The 22,611-nt window shown below is 41.8% G+C and overlaps 1 protein-coding gene across 1 annotated transcript; it reads left to right on the top strand.

Moving 5' to 3' along the window:
* Nucleotides 1-2,211: 2,211 nt before the first annotated feature.
* Nucleotides 2,212-22,344, top strand: cdh5 (cadherin 5; the record flags this gene model as incomplete). The annotated part of the gene is made up of 14 exons (XM_079169252.1): nt 2,212-2,433; nt 2,682-2,961; nt 4,088-4,210; nt 4,402-4,569; nt 4,710-4,894; nt 6,813-6,926; nt 7,112-7,254; nt 7,346-7,479; nt 9,052-9,161; nt 9,575-9,677; nt 14,619-14,749; nt 15,506-15,620; nt 20,476-20,608; nt 21,475-22,344. The coding sequence occupies 14 exons, from the start codon at nt 2,212-2,214 to the stop codon at nt 21,863-21,865; spliced, it is 2,352 nt and encodes a 783-aa protein (XP_079025378.1). The 3' UTR covers nt 21,866-22,344.
* Nucleotides 22,345-22,611: the final 267 nt, after the last annotated feature.

The following is a 22,611-nucleotide window of genomic DNA, read 5'->3' as shown; positions in this document are numbered from 1 at the left end:
AGATTAGGCCATTAGAGAGAGAAGACTTTGTGCCGGTATAATCCCCTCATCATAATCTCTCTCACTCCCTCCCTGCTGCTAATGGCTGGAAGACAATAAGATGCACTAATCTGTCTATGGGGACGGTGCAGGGCTGCGCTGAGATATCTACTGCAGTGCAGAGCACATATAGACTAAAATGTTTTGAAGATTATTTCCCTGGCATTTCTGCTTTATTAGATAGAGCCCAGTGGGGGGAGGCAGGGACCGTGGGGGAGACAAAGTAGCAGAAAAGAGTGGGAGAGATAGTGAGAAGGAATGAGAGGGGAAGCTTGGGTTTACTACACTGCTGATTTTTTGTCTGCCTTATGCATTTTTATTTTGGTTAAATAGTGCTAAAATGGCCCGCAGGCACGAACCAGTGATGCAAGGCGGTGAAACGTTTGCTAACTCGTAATCAATCAAAAGCCATTAATCAGATGAGGCGCAAGTTTGGTTTAGATTTTTTAGAAGTGATTTCACCAAATTTAAACTTCAATATGAAGCAGACGAATTTCGGGCTTGTCATTGTTGGGTTGAATTTATAAAATGATGATGAATGTATTTTTGTATTTGTTCAGTTTGTTTGTTTCTTTGGGCTTCATATTTCTGCAATGACTTGCTGGTATTTTATTTGGATGCATGTTTTTTTAGCTACTTCAGGCTTTGCATCATATGTCACTGCCCGATTTTATGTTGCGTACAAGAATATTCAAATCCATACATCATGAAAAAAAAGGTTTCCAAGATTGTGGGGAAAAAATCCAGATGAGGAAACTTCTGTTGTCAACTACTGGGTGGATTGTCATGTTCTCCAGAGGATGCATCCTAATCCTAATGGCTTTGGTGATCCCCGGACTTTTCCTACAGCGCCATCAGCAGGTTGCTTTGTCTCTAATGAGTGGATTGCCTTAACATTTTAAATGCAGACAGTCATGAACTTTGGTGATCCCCTCCAGTTCCGTCATATGGGCAAAATTAAATTTGTCCAATACTTTGGTTGATCTCTTTGGATTCTTTTATAACCTCACAGCACCACCAATGTGGCTGTAGGAGTCTTGTCTCTTTATTTCTCTGCATGGCGTTCAGACCAAAAATAGCCTCAAAAGAATTCATGGTTCTATTTAGATGCAGACTTTTTAAAAGGTAAGAAGACACAAGTCATGAATTTGAAGGCTTATCTGACGCCAAAACACTGCCTAAAGGATTTTAAAACTAAAATTACTACAAATTCAAAGGTAAACAGTAGAATTACGTTGTTTATTCAATGAAGTAATCTACCAGGATTGTAGGCTGGCATTTTTCTCTTTTTGGCCAATGTCGTTGCCAGATGACGTTGCATTAAATCACAGCAAAAGTTGAGCCAGATTCACATTTTTTTTCGCCAAACAACAGCTTGCATTTGATTTGCCAAAGCCCACTGTGCTGACACCTTTGTCCTTGTTGCTAATGTCTGGCGTAAATGAATGTGCAAAACTGACTCCTCCTTCTCTCATGATCCTAGATTTGAATCCAGAACTGGTGTCGGCAATAAAGCATTCACTGTGTTGCACCCAAACTCTCTTTTTATCCTACAATTTGATGTGCTGTATTAAAGGGGAGCATAATAAAAACCGATCAGAAATTCAAAATGTCAAACAGTCCCTTCATGGTAAATGGCCTTTCCAATGGCTGATAAAGATGGACATCCTAAGTGGTTTTAATGTCAGCTCCTCTCGCCGTCTCTGTCCGTCTGTCTCTTTCTGTTTCTGTCTCTCCTTCATGCTACGCCAGTGGGTCAGAACCTAAAATGGGTCACGGGCCTATGTTTAATAGATCCCCATACGACCACATTAGTGATATGCCTCAGCCCAGTTCCCATGATGGGGGGGCTAAATGTTTCATTTGGGTCCCAGGCTGAAAAGGTTTAAGAGCCCTGGTCCTCAATGATAGCTAGACCTCGAGCTCAGCGGTGGCCTGTAAGGGGGCCGCGAGTCCTTGGCCTTCACTCCGAGTCTCGCCCTGGCACAGTGAAAGGGTCTGTCCACAGCTGATAAGTGGTTTTAATGTGATCTCCTCCCTCTTCTTTTTTTGCTCCCTCTCTCCTCTCACATATTCCTTTCTGCATCCTCCCATCACCCTTATTCGTTCTCTTACCCCTCTCTGCTCTCTCCACTCTTTTCCCTCATCCCTCCCTATCACCTTCTGTCCTAGATGATGGCTTGGCTCCAGCTGTGGACTATGGTGCTTATGGCCATTATGTCCGTCGCTCTCGCTGTTGCGGGAGTTTCTGGCCTTCCGGCGGTGGAAGGCAGAGTTGAGATTGTGAAGAAAGAGTCCCATCCGGTCCTGGTCAGGCAGAAGAGAGATTGGATCTGGAACTCTCTCTATGTGGAAGAGGAGAAACCTGCGCCCACTGCCTACAAGATAGGAAAGGTATAAGACCCTCCTCATGTTTCTGGTCTACTTCCTAGTAATCTGCTTGAGTATTTTTTGTCATTACCATTCAGTCTTAATGCTGGAGCCAAGAATCTGGGGCAATAACTTGTTGCTAACCAGCTCTTTGATGAATATTTGATTGATTTTGCTAGAATACTCAGTTTATCTGTGTGAAATTTGCTGGAAGAGTGTTGATTTGAGTCCTCACTCCAGCTGACACTCAACTCACTTTTTCCTTTTCGCAGCTGAAGTCGAGCCAGAAAGTGGAGGTGACGAGCTTCAAAATAGAAGGTGAAGGAGCAAACACCATCTTCACCGTGGATCAAAAAGGAGACCTGTTTGTCACCAGATCTCTGGACCGAGAGGTGAAGAATGCGTACCATTTAACCGCCAGGATGTATGACGGGAACAACAAGTTGATAGAGGATTCTGGAGACTTTGTTGTCCAGGTGACGGATATCAATGACAACATCCCAGTTTTCCCCGGAACATATAATGGATCAATTACGGAGAGGTCCACGATAGGTAAGTTAGAGTTACTGGCAAAAAAGATCATCAGCTGGTGATAACAGGTTGAACAGTTGCTCAATAGGTTTTTTATCAAATTGAGTTTATTTGTATCACCTTGTATATTTAAAATGAGTTTTATAGGCCCACAACATCAGTGTGTTCCTTCCCAGTCGCCAGGGAACAATGTTGGCATTGTGCGTTTCTGAAACCACGGATACGTTGAATGTGGATATTTTTGCAAGTGACGTCGTAGCTCTAGCAACCGTTATTGAAAGTTATGTGGTATAGTAACAAGTGTGAAAGTCGTCTCAAGGGAGGGTGGAAGGGTGGTGGATGGGTCAAACAACCAAGTCAATGTTGGTTTAATGCTTGTTACATCACTTTATGTAAGAGAGCTACGCTGAGGACTGTTATTTATTCACGCAAGTTACGGTTGTTACGTTGATATTTATACACAAACCTAACCAATTGTTTCACAACATTAACCACGTGGCATTGTGCATTTCTGCAAACACAGGACTTTCACCCAGGAGATTGCTGTTCGTGTCCCAAGTGACACCAAAAAAGAGACACTGACTTTACACTTGTTGCGTAACAATACCTAAGAGAATCCACTATGACCGGTTGTTATTTTATTACGCTCGTTACAGTTATGTGACATTGTTACGTTATTATTTTAACACAAAGCCTGATCATATGACATTGTGCATTTCAAGCATGATATGATGCTGATATAAAAAGAATAATGACAACAATTTTTTTCTGGTGACTGGGTTGTTAGAAAACTCGTTGCAGACCATGTGCCGATACCATAAATGAGGCAAATTCTTGCAGGAAAAAACTTTTTATTGCTGCAAGTATTTGACATTTAACGTCCAGGGATTTAATTTAATAATAAAAAATAGACTGAACTGTGAAAAGTGTGGGGAAATAATTAAACAATAATGTCAACACCTGTCACAATCATTAGCAGATCCTGCTGGGGGAAAAAATGGCACATTGGTGACTCATTTAAAACAATCTTAGAACATAATCATGTTGTGTTAATCAACCGAAGAACATTTGGGTTGGACATTTTTGAAAAGCCACATGATGCCTTATTGCTGATACCATTTTTCAACAATTCATGTTCTTTATCCAGGAACTAAAGTAGTTGAGGTGAGAGCAACCGACGCGGATGAACCCACCACTGCTAACGGAGAGCTCAGGTACTCTCTGACCCCACACGGAGAATTTTCTGCCTTCGAAATCGACAGCATCACAGGTAGGCTGGCCGCGCTGACGTCCGACATGATTTGTTTCATCCTGCAGCAAGCCTTGTCTTTTTCCTCAACAAGTTAATGGAGGCAGAGGTGTAGATGATACAAGCTATTTTTACTTGAATATGAGTCAGAGCTGACCTCAAAGATAACACCCTCTCTCCGTCTGTCTGTCTCTCTCATTGTCTCTCTGCAGGTGTGATCAGCTGCAAGATAAACACTCTGGACCGGGAAACCAAGAGCCAATATGTAGTGGTGGTTAAAGCTCAGGACATGAGAGGAATGGCCTCTGGCAGCACATCCACCACCTCCGTCACCATCACCATCGCCGACACCAACGACAACATCGCTTCTTTCACCCGAAGTAAGAAATATTTCAAAAGGAAAGGTTCCAATCTGTTGCCCGTCTGGACACTTTGTTCTAGATTTTAAGCTCAGGGTTATCCATATGAACATATTTAGAGGAGCTATATTCAAAGCGATGTCCTGTTTTTCTGTCTGCAGAGACGTATGAACTGCAAGTTCCGGAGGACCACAAGTTGAATGAGAAGATAGGTACGCTGGAGTTGGAGGACAGGGATCAGATTCAGAACAAAGAGCCCATCTTCACCATTCCAAATGAAAACAGCAAAGTGTTCAGCATCGAACTCAGTAGCCCCAACAAGGATGGCAACCTCATGCTCAAACAGGTAGGAGGCGCATTTGGCAACAACCATTCCTTGCTTTTGGTCAATTTGATTGTGGGAATACTGATTAATTAGGATTTTTTTTACTTTTTCACCTTTTCTGCTGTGATTGAGCTGAACACTGGTTCACGCAGCCCTCTGAGATGGACTCCAGTAGCTCTTCACTTTAACCTTTTTCTCTCCGTGAGGCATGTGCATGCAAGTGTTTATGAACTTTATCCATCTGTCCGCACCCAATCTCGCATACTACTGGAACCATCAGCCTGATATTTTCTGTGCTCACATGTGACTGTATGTAGGACCTAAAAAAGCTAATTTATAGACTGTTGTTTACTCCTCACTCCTCTTAACCTGCTTCAGTAGTTTTAGGCGGTGCTTTTAATTCAGAATGGTTGGAAACGAGCACAAAAACAGATTTACACGACCGCATCACCAACATTATCAGCATCCGTGAGCTGAGCATAAGAATCAAGGCCACGGTGCCCTGACAGGATTTACATGACTTCCAGTAGGCTAATGTTTCAATGGTAATGGCTTTCGGTTCAAGACTCCCTAAACAAATGCAGGACATTTGATGCATAACACTAGAATTCAAACCCGACAGCGCTGGCCTCCTTCTGGTGAGGAGAGCTACTTATGCCGGCAGGAATTCTAGCAGGTTTGTGCTCCTCAGATAAAGTATTTGGGACATCGGAGAGCTGAATATGTATTCTAATGAACTGAGCTCTGTAATAGCACGGCCCGGAATCGAATCGCACCACAATCTTCTCTCTGCTCGACTCGCCCCTCAGCTCCGTAGCCCCTCTCATCTTTCTCACCGGCTGTGTTTACTCGTGCAGAGAGTAAGCCAGCTATCGTCCTCACTGCGGTTAAGGTCTTATTCTTGTTAAGCTGTTTACACATGCCTTTGATACCCTGCGACTGAGTATTCCTGTTACCATGAATAATCCAGTTAACAGAATATTCCTGCCTACCTGTGGTGTCCCATCCACAGATAAAAAAAGTCCGCCAGAAACAACATTTAACCGAACAGTAGGCTATTGCTTATACAGGGCAAAGAAACGATAAGCAGAAATGTGACGGTAAGCAGAGCTTGCTGCCATATATTTTTTGACAAGAAAGAGCATTTGTAACACTGTGCAAGTCTCAGTTCGTGCAGACTTTGAAGAAGTGAAAGGAATAAGGTGTTTTCATGCATGAAAACATGTTTAACATGGAGGGAAAATATGGCACTTTGCCGTGTTTCTTAAATCCAGAGTTTGAGCTGAACCAGGTTGTGACATTTAGAGCCTTTTTACACCTGCAATCGACAGCTGTCCTTGTGTGAACAGACGCAGGTGTGAATGCACTGAGGATGACGATGTGTGGTGCATTTGGGCAGATAAAAAAAAAGAAGTGCAAATGCACTCGTGTCCCCAGTCTAAAAATAAGAGCAAGATATATGAAAATATACACTTTTGAGGAGGATTCAAAATGTGTGTTGACTGAAGTAGTGAGACATTAAAGTTAAGTCTCTAAAACATGACATTGATAAAGTTTACTGCATTTTGATGAGAGAACAGAGACATTTAGGATGTCCGGGTGCATCAGATGTAGACAGAAAAATGAGCCGAGACGGTTTCGAACCCTTTGGGAAACAAATAATCATCTTAGAAGTCCAGTGGAACTGCTCTTTTAAATACTGTAACCTACAACTATTGACAGCATGAGTATAATAATAAAACAATGCGCAGTGTGCATATGTAGGAGGAGTTGTCTTTGCCCCTTATCAACTCCTCAACACAACATTATTTGGCCATTAACAAGGATGACAAGAGCTCCAAATATATGCTCCAAATGAAATCTAATCCTGATCTAATTAGTACTTATTCTTGACTTGCTGTGGACTGAATTCCCGGTTAACTCTTTCTCGGACTCTCAGGCTCTGGACTACGAGACGACGAGCAGCTACACTTTCACCGTCCAGGTGCGAGAAAACCTGAGAAACCTGCGTTTTTCTGCGGACAACGTAGGCAGTGCTGTCACCACAGCCCAGGTAAATATCCAGCAGGACACATGTAGCCTCTAAGCCATCGCACTGCTTTTCATTCATTTTGTGACAGGATGCATTGTAGAGACGAAGAACAAAAACCTTCATCCCAACAATTCTAGTCGATTTATATCTTTAATCTTGACCAAATAACAAGCTGTCTTTCAACTGAATTCATTTGAAATTGACAGGTGACCATCAAGGTGTTGGATGTGGACGAGGCACCGGTCTTCTCGCAGCCCATCTACACGTTCACTGTGGTGGAGGAACGTATTGTGAGCAACATAGGAACAGTCACAGCCAGAGATCCCGACAAAGCCAACAAGAGCATTCGGTACGATGCTGTGCAAAACAAATGTAAATAAATAATGCAACTAATCCTGCATAGTAACTGTTAACCCTGATCTCTTGCTCTCTCTGGTTAGATACTCCATCTTAGACAAGGACTGTCCTATCAGTATCAACCAGTTCACCGGTCAGCTGTCCACCCTGAGGATGCTGGACAGAGAGCTGGAGGCCACACACATGTTTCAAGTTAAAGCACAGGAGGAGCCAAGTGGTGCGTCACACACACACACACACACACACACACACACACACACACACACACACACACACACACACACACACACACACACACACACACACACACACACACACACACACACACACACACAAACAAAGGAATTTAGTTTATTAATCCTGTTTCTTTTAAACAAAAGAGCCTCAGATAAAAAAAATCGAAACCATATGTTTTCTCCAACAACGGTAATGTGCATACAGGGAAGGAGTTAGAAAGGCCAGAAAAAGACAGCATGTTCTCTCGTTGTTCACCGAGCAGCTCCTCTGGATTTATCGAGGGATGGGAGTCTAACGCATTAACAGGGATTTCTTTTATAGATTTAACACATTGCATCAACACCTGGTCGACCCACACGGGAAGGAGCGAGAAAGCAGGAAAAAAAATCACATTAGTGGGTCTCTTTGTTCACTTGCAGCCTCCAAAACGAAACTATATATTTTTAGACCGGCAATGAATGAAATCTAGAGATCTATTTTAGAGGCTTGTCACGATGTTTAAGGAATACAATGGTCCCCTGAGCTTGACAAGGTCCTCGATATATGCAGTACATGTGCTGTACTAAAGATAGTTTTAAAATCTCTGAACAAGAGGCAGCAAAGAGACGAATACTGAAAAACGTCAGCGATGTAAAATAAGTGTAAAAGCTGCTTTAATGTGACAAAAAAAACAACAACTGACAAACAAAAAGCTCACAAATAGAAATCCTGTCAGGCACTTGACCTTAATCAGCTCTATCAAAAGCAGAGATACACAAACCTGATCAGCTTCCTACGGTCACATCAGCCCGTTAAGGTAAACGACAAACAGGCTGCGTGAAGTGAGCCATGTAAGACAACAGGAAGACAGTAAGACGTTAAATAAACAAAAACGTTGATGAAATATGGAGAATTGGTAACAATGTTTTGTAGTAATTGATTTTACTTATGACCACCTTTGTGGGATATTTTAAATATTTTTTTAAAACTGGAGCTACCAGCAAAAGATAAAAAGATGAAGAATTTATTATTTTGAGTGTAATTGTTTCTCCTGTTGGCCCACCTGTGTTCTTCAATCTCTCTTTTAACAGGATGATTTATTTTCTCTCCACATTGAGGACCACATAAGCATTAAATAAGATTACGGTACATCATGAGAGTTACATGTAAGGGGTTTCTTTTTATCCTCCAGCAAACGTTTGCTTTAAAGAAACCCTGCAGGCAGCTCACAGATACGTCTGTTTCCATTGTCAGCACATTGTGAGACACGATATGATGATGAAAATGTAATGAAGTCATTATCCAGGCCACAATAATTCACAAAAGTAGTCCGATAATCATAAAAGAAGTGCTTCAAACTCTTAAAAATTGCACTAAAATCACATTCCCTTGCATTTAGTTAAGAAACAAAGATGGGACACACATCTTTCTATAGTGATCATCCTTTTTAGTGGGAGAACAAACAATCTTAAATAAATAAATAGGTTTTCCAGCCATCAACTTATTGTGTGTTTTTAACACGTCCCACACAAAAACTGCAGTTAATCACGCGCTGCTGTCTGTCCTTCTGCAGGTTTGGAGTCATTTGTGAAAGTCAACATTATAGTTCAGGACATCAATGACAACAAGCCTGAACTGACTGTGGACGAGATCTTCGTTTGTGAGAACGACCTCACCGACACGGTGAGAAGAACACAGTATTTACAGCAGGATGTTTTTAAACTCGATTTGTATTCAACAAGGCCGATGGGGACAAAATGTTCTTTATTTTAGTAGATATTCACAGTAACTTTATTGGGTTTGGACTTCACGAATACCTGACCTTTAGTTGTATTTTGTAAAACAGGAAGTTCACTAATATCTGTGTCACAACCTGAAGACCAGATGAAGAGTATAATACAGTATTATACGTTTCTGCAGTATAAAGACAACCTGTTATTGAAGGTTACGTGGTTTAATAATAATGTACTAATGCAAAGAAAGTCCAGTCACAACTGTGATAATTTCCCAAACAATATGTGCTGCAGACAGTTAGACTGAACTGGGTATAAACAAAGTTTGTATACAGGATGAATATATTTTTTGTTTTTCCTCAGGTGATAGGAAGCTTGCAAGCCTCAGATAAAGACGACCAGCCGGCTTCCTTCAGTTTCAGCCTGGCCAGTGACAGCTCCAACTTCTCCATCAAAGACTACGGCAGTAAGTCTTTGTGTGCACCGAGCATATATTTACCTTTATATTTCTTGCTTGTTGCTCTGAAAGAGCCGGCCTTGGCACTTGTTGCTATGCGACAACGGAAACTCCATTTGAGGCTCAGTGCTTTGTTGCTTAAAAGTTAAAAAATATTTTAACTTCTCAAAGCATGCTTTGGTTCTCTCCCAGCCAGACGGGGGATTTAGAGAGCCTGTCTGGGACCGTAAGTGCTGTCTAGAATACACAACAGCAAATATTGAAAATAATGAGAGCAAGTGGCTCGCTGGAGCTGAAGATGTATTCTAAACTCATCCCAGCTGAGGATGTTAAAGGAACATGCCACACACAGGCGCTACTGTGGTGCTTTCTTTCAATAAAACCACAGAGAGTATAGAGGAAAAACTGCACCAACAGGCCAAGCCTTGTGCATGAGAGGATGCACATTTTGATATGTGTTTATTGTTTTCATAGATTTAGGGCTTTACAAAAATGTTCTAAGACACAACAGAACTTCAATCAGCAACAGCTACAGCTGAAATGCAAAAGCTTACTGACTGAACATGGTGGCGCGAGAAGAAAAATCTCCACAGTCAGAAGGATATATCATGTGTTTATACAAAATCGCCAATCAATCTGGTAGGTGTTGAAATATTTCATTGTGAATTGTGCCCGGGTCGCATGTGAAATGTCAGAGGATCACCAAAGTCTTGGTGATTCATCTTCTGGGCACCGCGGATATCTGTGCCAAGTTTCATGGCAATCTGTCTGAAAAAATATGATTATTTCAATACGGATCCAAGCGGTAGAATGACTTTTATTATTCAATATGCTATGGTGTTTTAAAAGAATGGCAGCCAACCTGCATCACATAATCTTTTCTTAAACCTAACAAAGTAGTTTCGTTGTTGAAACCTAACCAAGTTTCTGTGAAGAAGGAAGTTTATTTTGAAAAGACTGTCTGTGAGGAGGAACCTTTTCATAAGACACCAATACCAACCGTTGTATGAGGATACGTTGAGCTACATATAGTTCTGTTCATCAGTTGTATTCTACTCTTGGCCTCTTTGCTGGCGCCATCATACTCAACATAAAAAGAGAGCTTTCTGTTACCAAAAGATTACTCTAAATTCAAAGCAGCAGTCTACAATCAGTAGATCCGCTGCCATTTGGGAGTGAAAATGTGTAGATATAAATATGCAAGTTAGAAAATGTCAGATCGAATAAACAGACTGTGACACAGATGATGGTGTGAAGCCCTGACGGAGGCATTTGCTTTGATCCAGACATTGATATTTAGGCAAAGGTTGGTGCTCCGTTGCATCAGATATCCAAAGCCTATTTGGGTTATTCAGCTTAGGACACAAAATGGCACGAGTAAAACATTTTTCATCAGTTTTGATCATCACGTAGCGTTATAAAACATGAAAGCCCCAGGAAAAGAGTTACCAACTGTTCTAGTCAAATATTAAAAGTCTGAATAGATGAAAGCCTTAGGTAGTCAGATGAAAGATTTAGGTGAAGTGTTACTATTTAATTTAAGTGAAACTTGAAACGCACTGAAAGGAAGATAAACAGAGGTATGAACTCATCCATTTCCTCCCTGCTCGTGCCTGGAGGGGTTGACATGTTGAACCGATGGAGAAGGAGGAAGAGGGAGACGGAGGAGAGCAAAAGGAAAGACAGATGAGGCAGAGGTGGAAGAAAAAGATGAAAGGAAGCGAGACGGAGAGATCGGGATTAAGGGAGACGGGTAACATTAAAGTGAGACCGTGTTAAAATGCAGGCAAATATAAGAGGAGAGAGAGAATGATGAAGAGCGATGAACAAGAGAATAGAGTTAGGAAAAGAGAGAGGAGAGAAAATGAGAATGATTTGGAGTAGAATGAGAAAAAATAATAGAAAGGAGAGGAGATGAGGACATGATGAAAGTATGAAACTTCATTAAATGAAAGGAGAGAAAGAAACAGAGGAGAGAAAGATGATAGCAGGCGGCAACCTCCGGTTCTCACAAGTGAAGCCAATGCTGAAGTGTCTTAAAGCTGCATTCTCTCTAATGTCCACCAGGGGGCGACTCCTCTGGTTGTATAGAAGTCTATGAGAAAATGACTCTACTTCTCTCTTGATTTATTACCTCAGTAAACATTGTAAACATGAGTTTATGGTCTCAATCTCTAGTTTCAAGTCTTCTTCAATACAGCATGATGTTCATTTCGTAAATGATGGTCCATTTAGAGTCAAACAGACCATAAAGCAGAGTATAGTAGTCCACTTCTTATGTACAGACTATGGATAGTAGAGATACTGATAAACGAGGAAGAAGGAGGAGCTGAAAGGCAACAGCCGAAATGGAGACAGATAGTTTGATAAGTGCTGGTTGTTCGTGTGAACCTCTGTTCTCCCCTGTGCCCCCTCCAAAAACATCTGACAGCACCTCACCTCACACCACTTAACACACACACACACATGCAACAAGAGCTGCAAAGTGAAGGCTTTTAAAATATTCATCCACTACCAGCTCTTTAAAACTTGCTTTCATTACTGGGGACCCTGAAAGACACAACAGTCGGTGTAGCTGCACAGCGAAGTGACAAGTGACTCGGTGTTCAGACCACGGAGCCACACCGAGCTCGGTGCATTAATAGTAGACAGACAAGATGAGAGGAGGAGAGGAAGAGAGACTAATGGGATGCGGGAAGAGAGAGATGGAGAGAACAAACAAAAAATGTAGAGAGGACAGTGGGAAATGTACAGAAATCCAGAGGGACGGATTCAAACAAAGAAGGAGCGGGAGACGAGACGGGGAAGAGGGACGAGATGAAGGGGGGACAGAAGCTGTTTTCATCTTTTATTCAGTTAGTTAAGGCTTCTTCTGTACGCATGTCCTCCCACACACACCGTCAGCGACTGCATGTTGTCTTGGAGACAACAATGGAAACTTGATCACAGTGAGGTGTCTGAATAAATCGTATTTTGAGAGTCAGACGTGTTGAACTTTCAGTAAACGGGTCAGTTTACTTTATCTCCCGTAGAATCCTGCCATGCAAATAGCTTGAGAACAGGATTTGAGAAATCCATCTGTGCGATGTGGGAATTGTTTTGTGCCGTATAGACGACATAGCTAATGAGGTCACTGACTGGCAGTCGGCTATTGTGGCCGTGATTTTGATTGACTAGTATGTTTCCAGCCAACCTAGTCTGACCAAATGGCATCACACCAATTTCTTAAGGCATTTGGGGATTTCATTTCACGTCATTAAGTCTGCACTACAATCAGATGGGCATGAAAAAGTGACCCAAAGCTGCATTCTCTCTAATGACCAGCAGGGGGCGACTCCTCTGGTTGTATAGAAGTCTATGAGAAAATGACTCTACTTCTCTCTTGATTTATTACCTCAGTAAACATCGTAAACATGAGTTTATGGTCTCAATCTCTAGTTTCAAGTCTTCTTCAATACAGCATGATGTTCATTTAGTAAATGATGGTCCATTTAGAGTCAAACAGACCATAAAGCAGGGGATGCTTTAGGGGCGGGGCTACCGTGTGATTGACAGGTCGCTACCACGGCATTGTCCGGTCTGGGAGTTGGCTGTGTTTTCTACTTAGAACCCTTTCACAGTTTGTGACGTACATATTTTACATAGTTCACAAACGTATCTTTAAGCCAAATCACGTTGTTTTTCAAAAACCTAAGTCGCTTTGCTGGCTAAACATGATTATGACCATTTTACGTTCACAACGCAGCGTTAAATGACACACAAAAAGACGCTATATGTATATCATGACACACAAAATCACGAGATCACGTTGTCCCAGCTGGCTCTCATGTCAGCCATTAGCTCAACCGCTTTAGTAGATTACTTACTTTAAGATGACGCACCACTTTCTGTTGTGGCCTTTATACAATGGATGTGGATGGGATTTAATTACTGCGCTCAAAACACTTAAAATAATATTCAACAAAAACACATCTTTCCAGAAACATTGTCTCCTTATATATAAAAATCTCATATTAAAAAGCTCTCAGGAGGGATGAAATTATTGAGCCAAGTGATTTCCTCTTTTCACAAGACAGATATAATTCAAACTCAAAGTCCAATATGTGCAAATGTCAGCAACACCCAGGTTGTTTTTATTCAAACCGGAGCTATTTCTCTGTCTGAAAGTTCAGCAGAGTGCGTCTTGGTATGTTCGAGTGTTCGCAAAGGGTCTTTCCTGCCATTGTGTTTCTGAAATTCCTCCAGCGGTGGGGTATTGTGGAGAAAGGCTCTCCTCTTCGTCTCAGCAGGAAACGTCGGCCTGCCGGGGGTTTGAGTAATGGCTGTATTGTTGGTCAGGCCTGCAGGGAAGACTTTGCTCTGTTCTGCTCAACATGTTCGCTTCTCTATAATTTCTATTCTTTTTTTTGTTTTGTTCTATTCCCTTTTGGTGCTTTTTTTTACTTCACGCTCATTGTGTATTTTGAGAAACCCTCTTTGTCCGGCCACCAATTAACCACATTATATTCAAATGATTAGGGGCTGTAGTGTTTACATTGTCAACAATATTCTCCTCTGCAAATGAGAAAACAGTATGTTGAGAATTTACAAAATGTTTGGCCTCATGTAGGCCACTATTTCAGGTGTTTTAAGATGCTGCCATTATCTATAATCCTAAATGACTAAAATCCTAAATGCACCAAACTGACAAGATAATCACAAACGATCTGTCTGCCTTCATGTGACGACTCTCTTCTTCTTCTTCTTATATCTTGCAACAGACGCTCGCTGTATAAATAGACTTTAAAGACTATATACAAGGCAGGTGAACATTAGATCCGCTTCAGTGAGACAAAGTGATGACTCAGACAAATTAGACATGGATTTTTGCAGGAAAGGAAAAGGGTAAATTCGTGTTGAGGTGTCATTCTGTACACTCACCGTGTGTATTTATATGCTTCTTTCTAAAAGACAGCACAGCAGACATCACGGTGAAACAGGGGCCGTTCAGCCTGGATGACCCCAAGGATTACAGCGTGGATGTGCGCATCAGTGACGGAGGGCGGCCCGTCCAGACCAGCATCACCAAGCTGGCAATCAAGGTCTGTTTGTGTGTTTTTTGTACAGGCTGTTCTCATTCACTGGTCCTATTTATACCTCGGAAACGTAATGCACTGTGATTTGTATAGAACCCTTGTAATACTGAGTCACGACATGCAGAGCTGCCTCTAAGGAAGTCAGACGATCGAGTCAAACACCGAACTGGAGACTGCAGTTTCTGTCCTGTGTGAAACCAAAAGTTAACTCTGACTTATTTGATCTTAGTTTGTAACATAGCCGACGTGTTGGAACCCAAACCACAATCTTTTTCTAAACCTAACACAGTAGTTTTGAGTTTGAGGTACGTTCTTTATTTAGGCAAAAGGCAAGGTTGGTAAACTTGAGAAACTTGCAAAAGTACGATAGATTTCCCAAAATATTATCTTACAGAAAAACAGGCCCAATGCTGCCAACTCTTTTCCAACGCACGTAGCTGGCGGCACAAGCTCCAAAAAAAAGCTAAAAAAAAAGCTAAAAAAATCAAGCAAGATAGTCGTCAAATCGGCAACACTGACAACTCCTTTAGGCCTCGCTCCAAAGCCACTCCCCTAAAATGATCATATTTAGACAGGCAGGTAGGTAGACTGTTCAATCATTACATTCAGGTCGAATGAAATCTGTTACCTTGATTCTTTTTTTGTCAGAGCATTTGATTAATTCATTGCTGTCAGGATGTAATGAGAAGTTCTACTCACGTGCAGTGTGTAGCTTAGATTTCACTAATGTAGTGACTGATTGTTTTTTCCTGCCTGTTGTAGTCGTGTCGGTGTGATGCCCGGCGGATTCCTACGCAGTGCAAAGCTGGCGCTCGGAGGATGGGAGTGAGCGTTCACGCCCTGATAGCCATTCTGCTCTGCATACTGACCATACTCGGTAAGTTTACGTTTCTTTTCCTTTCTTCTCTTTCTCGCTTTGCGCCTCCCTTTTTCTCCTCGCTCGTTGCTCAGATTTTCTCTCTCAGCTCTTCTCAGAGATCATCTGTCAGGGCTGTGGAGATAATCCTTTTTTCTTAATATTTCCGAGAGTGCCTGAAGAAACTTTCTTTTTCCGGTGACCATTGTTTCATCTCCAAGAGCACCTTGAAGGCCAACTCTAACAATTCTACACATCAAAGTCTTTTACTGCATATGTGAAAAAAGTTGAATAAAGCTTTTTGTGACTCCAAAAAGAATTGTGCTGAAGCTAATATATTGCCTCAAGTGATGTCACTTGAGTCCACGTCAGCTGGAGTTAAAGACTAAGTTTGGAAATAAATAAAAAAATTCAAAGTAGTTTAGTTAAAAAGAAGTGAGCTCGCCAGACCTCCTCATCTCTGCTTGAGGCTAGATGCTACATTAGCCGCTACCAGCAGAACACACCTGAATCTTCAAAAGGCCTGTAAGTGGTCAAGTTGCATTGTGGGTAATTAAGGTGCCAGGTTTTTGACAAGGTCAAATATCGCTAGTTCTGCTGTATAATCTCGTCTACTGTCCATCGTGAATATATGAGCACAACGCTAAATCGCTGCAGTGTGTAAGATTTAGTGGCATCCAGTGGTGAGGATCCAGACTGCAGCCAACTGAATACCGCTTCACTTCCCACCTTCAGTGAGAAGGTGATTGCTGAAAGAGGTGACAATTAACACTCTCCACCAGTCAGTAAAACACTGCTTCTCCGTTTGGTTTTAAGCTGCCCTTTAAAAGTGTTTTTTAAATATTACTTTCTGTTTATTGTGTCGACAGTCATTTAAATTTGATCCTAATCTCTTGACTTCATTTTTGTTGTTGTTGAAAGTAGGAAATCTGTTGGAAAGTAAACAAATCAAATGCAAGTATTCCAAACAAGCAGAACAAATAAAATGTGCCACTTCCTGTGAGGCTCTGGGTTTGTTTAGCGTTCAGAAGGGAGACGGCGCACTGGGAGTCAGTTTCCTGTTTCTGTGTCACGTGGGTTTCACCACTGCCCCGCCCCTTTGAGAGACTCGCAGCAGGTCCATGAGTCTATTAGCTCGACACAGATTATGACCGATTCTTTCACTTCATAAGTCACCAAAGTAAATATTGGACCCGTTTTTCACGAGCCACACGTCTTCTGAACATTCTGACACTGAAGTGACATTTTTCACACGGACAAATGAGGAGAAACTTAACTTTGTTGGAGACCTTTCTCCGTCTCAGCAACACACTATTGCAAGATCGGACGCTGACTAAACGCACTAGCTGAGTCATTTTGCTAAACATGGCTGAAAAATAACGTTATACACGTAATCTTAAACGAGGAACTATAAAGACCCTAAAACACACACAGGGACGGTGGGAGGGGAGGTGGAAAAACAGCGATCTTTCAGCCAGGAGACGAAACGAGAAGTCAACGTTGATTTATTTGTCACGTAACTTGCGTACTTCAGTAACGGCACTTCTGTCGTCATTTTAACCCAAAAGGCGATCTTTTCCTAAACCTGACTTAGTAGTTTTGTTGGCTAAACCTAACTGAGTTGTTCCCTGTAAAGATGGAAGTTTACGTTAAAAAGACTTGAGGAAATTGACGCATGTTGCTGACTTTCGTAGAAAAATCCACGAAAAATGAGGAGTAACTTTTTGTAAGTTATCGTACGAATCGTTGTATGAAGATACGCTGGGCCGTTATCCGAGAAAATATCTAAATACGTTTTGCAAATATAACCCAATCTGCTTTCACACGTTCACACAACTCTCAGGTGACCACGCCCACTCAGGGGACAGGAAGTGTAAGCTTGTAATCTTTATAATAGAGCATCTTTGGGTTTATCAAACACTAATAAACGGGTATTGAAGAAATGTTTGTAGTTTGAATCAGTGATGGAAAGCAGAAAAACAAACATCTCGTTGATTGTTTGTGAATCTAAGTCTTCTTAAAACCTGCAGAGGTTTAATCTCTGAGAAGAGATTCATGACGACGGCATCGCTGTTGGATGCAAAGCTCCAGCCCTGCGTGAGTGGGGCATCTACACTGATCCACTTGCCCCTGCTTTGCGATAACTAAGGTTCGCGTTTTGCGGGGGAGCTTTTCGCCCCTCCCTTTGTTGTTGGTTTTATGAATAATGCAGCGACGGATGTGGAAATAATGCCTGCGGTTGTGAGCTCAATATTCTCTTTGATACCTTCGCCCCCTGCTCCTTTTTTTTTTTTTTTCTGGGGGAAAAAAAAGAAGAGACACTTGTCATGTTGGATGAGAGGCAAGTCAGAGATAGTTGGCCAAACAAGAGGGAGCTGGGATGAAAAGTGCAGAGGGAAAAAAAAAACAAGGAGAAGTTAAAGATAAAGAGGGATGGAGGTGGAGTGACAGATGGAGACCAAAAAAAACCCCTCCGTATATCTAGTCTGAGATATGGGAGATGGTGAGGGGTGAAACAGGCCGACAGATGAGAGGGAGAGTGAGACGGGGAACTGAGGTGGAATGAGACCGACTGAGTGACAGAGAGAGACAGAAAGAGGTTAAAGAAGAGAGATGCTGAAAGAGGAGGATTGTGGGAAAAAGCAGCAGAAGAATGGGAGCGGTAATGAGGAGAGTTTATCAGAGTCTTTAGGTGCCGTCTGCTTATCAAACACCGCCAAACACTCAACCTATTAACTATTTATATACTCCTTCACTATCGCGCCTTTTCCCCTCTGTTTTTCTTTCCTTCATCTCTCTCTTCCTCTTTCTCTTCCCCTCTGGGTCTCTCTGTCTCTCTCTCTTTCTCTTTATCAAACACCCCCAACACAGGCCAGATTAACTATTTAATGCACTTGTCATTATCTGCCAGGGCCCAAAGCAATTTACCGTGCTCCCCATTCACAGACGCATTTTTTCTCACAAGAACTCGGGTTTGACACACGGAAAGATTTCTTTTTCTTCTCCGTCGTTTTTCTACAAAGAAAGGGCTTCTTCTTCTTCTTCTTCTTCTTCCTCTTTTCTCTCCCCTCTAAGTCTGGTATCTCCAGAGCTTATTAAACTGCAGAGCATGTGTTGTAAAAGATTAATCTGTTGGTTTCCCAGGCAAACTTAAATTAGTCCTGCTCGCCCTCGACTAAAAGGCATGGCTAATGCTGCCCGTCCGCTGAGAGAGAAAGAGGTTCATATCGGGACCGAGGCTCGGGGCCTAATCTAATGTCAAATGTACCCGTCTTCCCCTCAGCTGTCTCCTCTCTGGATTTCCTCAGCCACGACTTCTCCCATTTTCTTGCACTTCCTCCTTCCCTCAATCGCTGACAGCTCACCTTATTTGTTCCTCTTTTCCTTCTATTCTTTCCCTTCCTCTTTCCTGCTTCCTTGTCCTCATTACCTCATCTCTATGGCTACTGAATTTCAGGGCGTAAGCAGGAACAAGAAACACTTTTGTCCCACTTTCTTATCATATTTCTTAACTCGGGACGAAAGAAATGCAACAATAGTATTGCAACCCTCCTGTTTTCAACAGATTTACTTCAAATAACCTGTAAAAGTCTATATTTTATGCCTCTATAGATTCAAAATCTCTTTTATTCCTTTGACCTTTTTCCCAATATTCTTTACAGTTAAGCTGGTAAATGATTGCTGGGCCTGTTTAAACTAGGATTGGGGCGTTGATCAGACCAGGAGATAAAATCACACTGGTGTTGCTGTCTTTTATTCTCATTAAGATTACTTTAAACGCGTTTATTCTTTATGACTTTGACTATTCTTGTGGGAAGAAAGTTTTAAAGTCTTTAAATCAGCCGGGCAAACTGCATTTGACAAATGTCCATGCACTCAATAAAGAGCTTCTTTTTGAATTTTAAGTAAAAAATAAACAGTTTGTGGACTTTTCAACATCTTAAAGTGTGTTCCCACCAAAATGCGAAATACTTCCCTATGAATATTATATGTCTAGGGCTTTTATTGTGAAAGGTAAGAACAGAAGGAGCGGATAGTTTGTGCTGCTTTTGTCAAAGGTTGAAAGGAGATATAAGTTTGCCGTCTTGGTTCGGACTCCAGAGCAGCTCAACCCGTCCAACATGATTGGTTGAAAACTGAATTACTAAGAGTGATAATTCCTGCAGCTGCTCGCCTTCTTCAACATATCATAATGCCTTTATTTTCTTATCCTCACATTCTTGTGTTTCCCCTCTTCACCCCTTTTCTCTCTTTCTCAATTGTTTATTTCTTTGTCACCTGCCAGCTCCAACTTTCCTTCCCTTTCCTTTCTTTCTCACCCCCCCTTCGTTTTGCTTTCTCATTTCCACTTCCTCTCTTGTATTTACTGAATCTCTCTTCCTGCTTCTTACGCTCCCCCCTTTCTTCCCGTCTCTCCTGTGTCGTCTCTGGCTGAGTGGATTCATCTGAGGTTTTCATGCTCGAGGCGAAACATCTCAGACACCTAAAACCACCCGCTCCTCATTCTCTCCCCTCGTTCTTGCTCTGTTTTCTAGTCTCAATCCCTCGTTAGTGTTCCACTTTCCCCACTTGTTTCTTGCCCCCATTCTTTTTTTCCGTTTCCATTTTCTTGGCCTAATTCTCTCTCGTTTTTTAAATTCACACTGTTGGTCCAGCAGGAAAGATGTCAGGACAAACTGTGGAGGTTTTCCATGTGCAATGAAGTGTTTTACACTGTTCCTCCTTCCTATATGGCTGATACATTCATTTATTTCCAATCAAAACGTATAGAAGTTTTCTTCCACCCCCTAAAATGAGCAAATGATTGCATTATCTTCAAAGAGGATCCACAGAATGAATATGTTCTAAAACAAAACTGTCTGCTGCTGTTTTCCAGTCATAGTGATCCTGTTTGTGATGAGGAAACGCTACCAGAAGGATTCTCTGGCCAGTCTGAAGAACAGCGGAGAGATTCACGAGCAGCTGGTCACATACGACGAGGAGGGAGGAGGAGAGATGGACACTAATGGGTATGTAGATGAAAAGAAAAGCTCAGAATATAACCGATATGTGCTGACACAGTTTCCACAGAGGAACATTACCCATCCATCCTTTTTCCTCTTCTCGCAAAATTCTGAGACTTTTAACCATTGAGACAAAACAGTAATTATGAATTTAATGTCAAATGATAAAGCATTTGTTGTAGATCTAAATGTTTCACTTTGATGCTCTTTATGTTGCCTGCATCTTGACAGTTCTATATTATTTTAAATGCAGTCCAACAAATATTTTCCTTTTATACCTTCTTTATTAATGTGTCTTTTTATAGACGCTCTACTTTTATTATTTTGCACTTTATATTTAGAAGACCATGAACTCTATTAACCCTCTACATTTGCAATATTTATTTTCTTTGCTGTATCTGTCAATTTGATGACCCAGTTTGTCAAAAAAGAAACGATTAAAGTTTAATCTAATCCAGATCTAATCGTATCTATATTTAATAGTATTAAAACCATACATAATCCCTACACACTATCCATAGTAACGGCACCGTACTGCATGCTGTCTGAAGACATGACGGCTAAAAGAAGTAAAGAAGTGAACATAAGCAGCAGAAGAAAGAAATATTATATTTCTGTTCTCATACTATAACGTATATTTAGATTCAAGTCTTTCTGAATGATTATGTTTTGAAAAGATACAATTTTACGTCCTAGTTGTGAAATAGGATTGAATGCTTTTTCAATGTTTATTTGGCTTTTTTTGGTGACATCCAGGACTAACATGAGTGTGCATTTAACAGCAGATGTGACACGTTTGATACGACTTATTTCAAATGACAAATTCTCAGAGTTCACCGATTAACATGGAATTTAATTCATCTCCCTTTTAGCTACGATGTCTCAATCCTCTCTTCCGCTTGCCATGATGGCTCCCTGCTCCGTCACCCGGACCGCCACCTCCACCCCCACCCGTCTCTCTACGCCATGGTGCAGAAACCCCCCCACCACGCACAGCCCACCGCCTGTAAGGGCGACATGGCCGTGATGATCGAGGTGAAGAAGGACGAGGCGGACCACGACAGGGACGGCTTCCCGTACGACACCCTCCACATCTACGGCTACGAGGGACCGGAGTCTTTAGCCGGAAGCCTCAGCTCTCTTGGGAGCTCCTCCACGGGCTCGAACTTGGATTACGACTTCCTGAACGACTGGGGTCCGAGGTTCAGGACCCTGGCCGAGCTGTACGGTGTGGATGCACCTGACTACTACCATCAATACTGATGGAGACCATCTGCTAATAAGCATATAGGATGCCAAAATACACACACACACACACACACACACACACACACACACACACATTGAAAAGAGCCATACAAACACACTCACACATAGCCAAACATATGTAGGAAATATACACACTCACACTTGTAGAACCAGGATTTCACGCCGTCCATTTAGTTTCTTTCCAAGAGCTTCAGTTTTGGTTTTTGGAGAGCTCTTATTCTGACGACATGGTGCCCTTTTGTCTCCTCCTTCATTCGAGGAGATGTTGGAAAGATTTTTAAAAGTAACACCAGGACATAGGAGACAGTGAGAACTAACTGCCTCACAGATGTGCAAGAGGATCGATTGTTGGTCGACAACGTGAGATCCACGCCGTGAGGATGCTTTTACATTTCTGTCACAGTGTTGTGAAGTCATCGTAACCCTTTTATCACCGGAGAAGGTCTGAAAGTTCAAATCAGACGAAGCTCCGCGGCGGGCCATTCAGAGTTTATCTTGGATAATTGATGGGTTAGTCGGGTCACTGCTGGCCAGATATTCAAATTCGTTACGTCCGTCTGCATTCAGTTTATGTCTCAAAACACCATTTTGCATCACTTTTTAACCACCGTTGACTGTACTGCAGATTAAGTTTTGTATCATGTCTCTTAAAATGTGTTATTTGTACGCACCTATATTGATCGACACATACACCTACCAATGGCGCATATTTCTTAATATATGCATAATCTACATTTGGA

The sequence above is a fragment of the Pholis gunnellus genome (genome assembly GCF_910591455.1).
Source record: "Pholis gunnellus genome assembly, chromosome: 11".
In the NCBI taxonomy this organism is placed as follows: Eukaryota; Metazoa; Chordata; class Actinopteri; order Perciformes; family Pholidae; genus Pholis; species Pholis gunnellus.
Note: the sequence above shows the minus strand (reverse complement) of the source record. Positions and strands in the feature narration are given on the sequence as shown.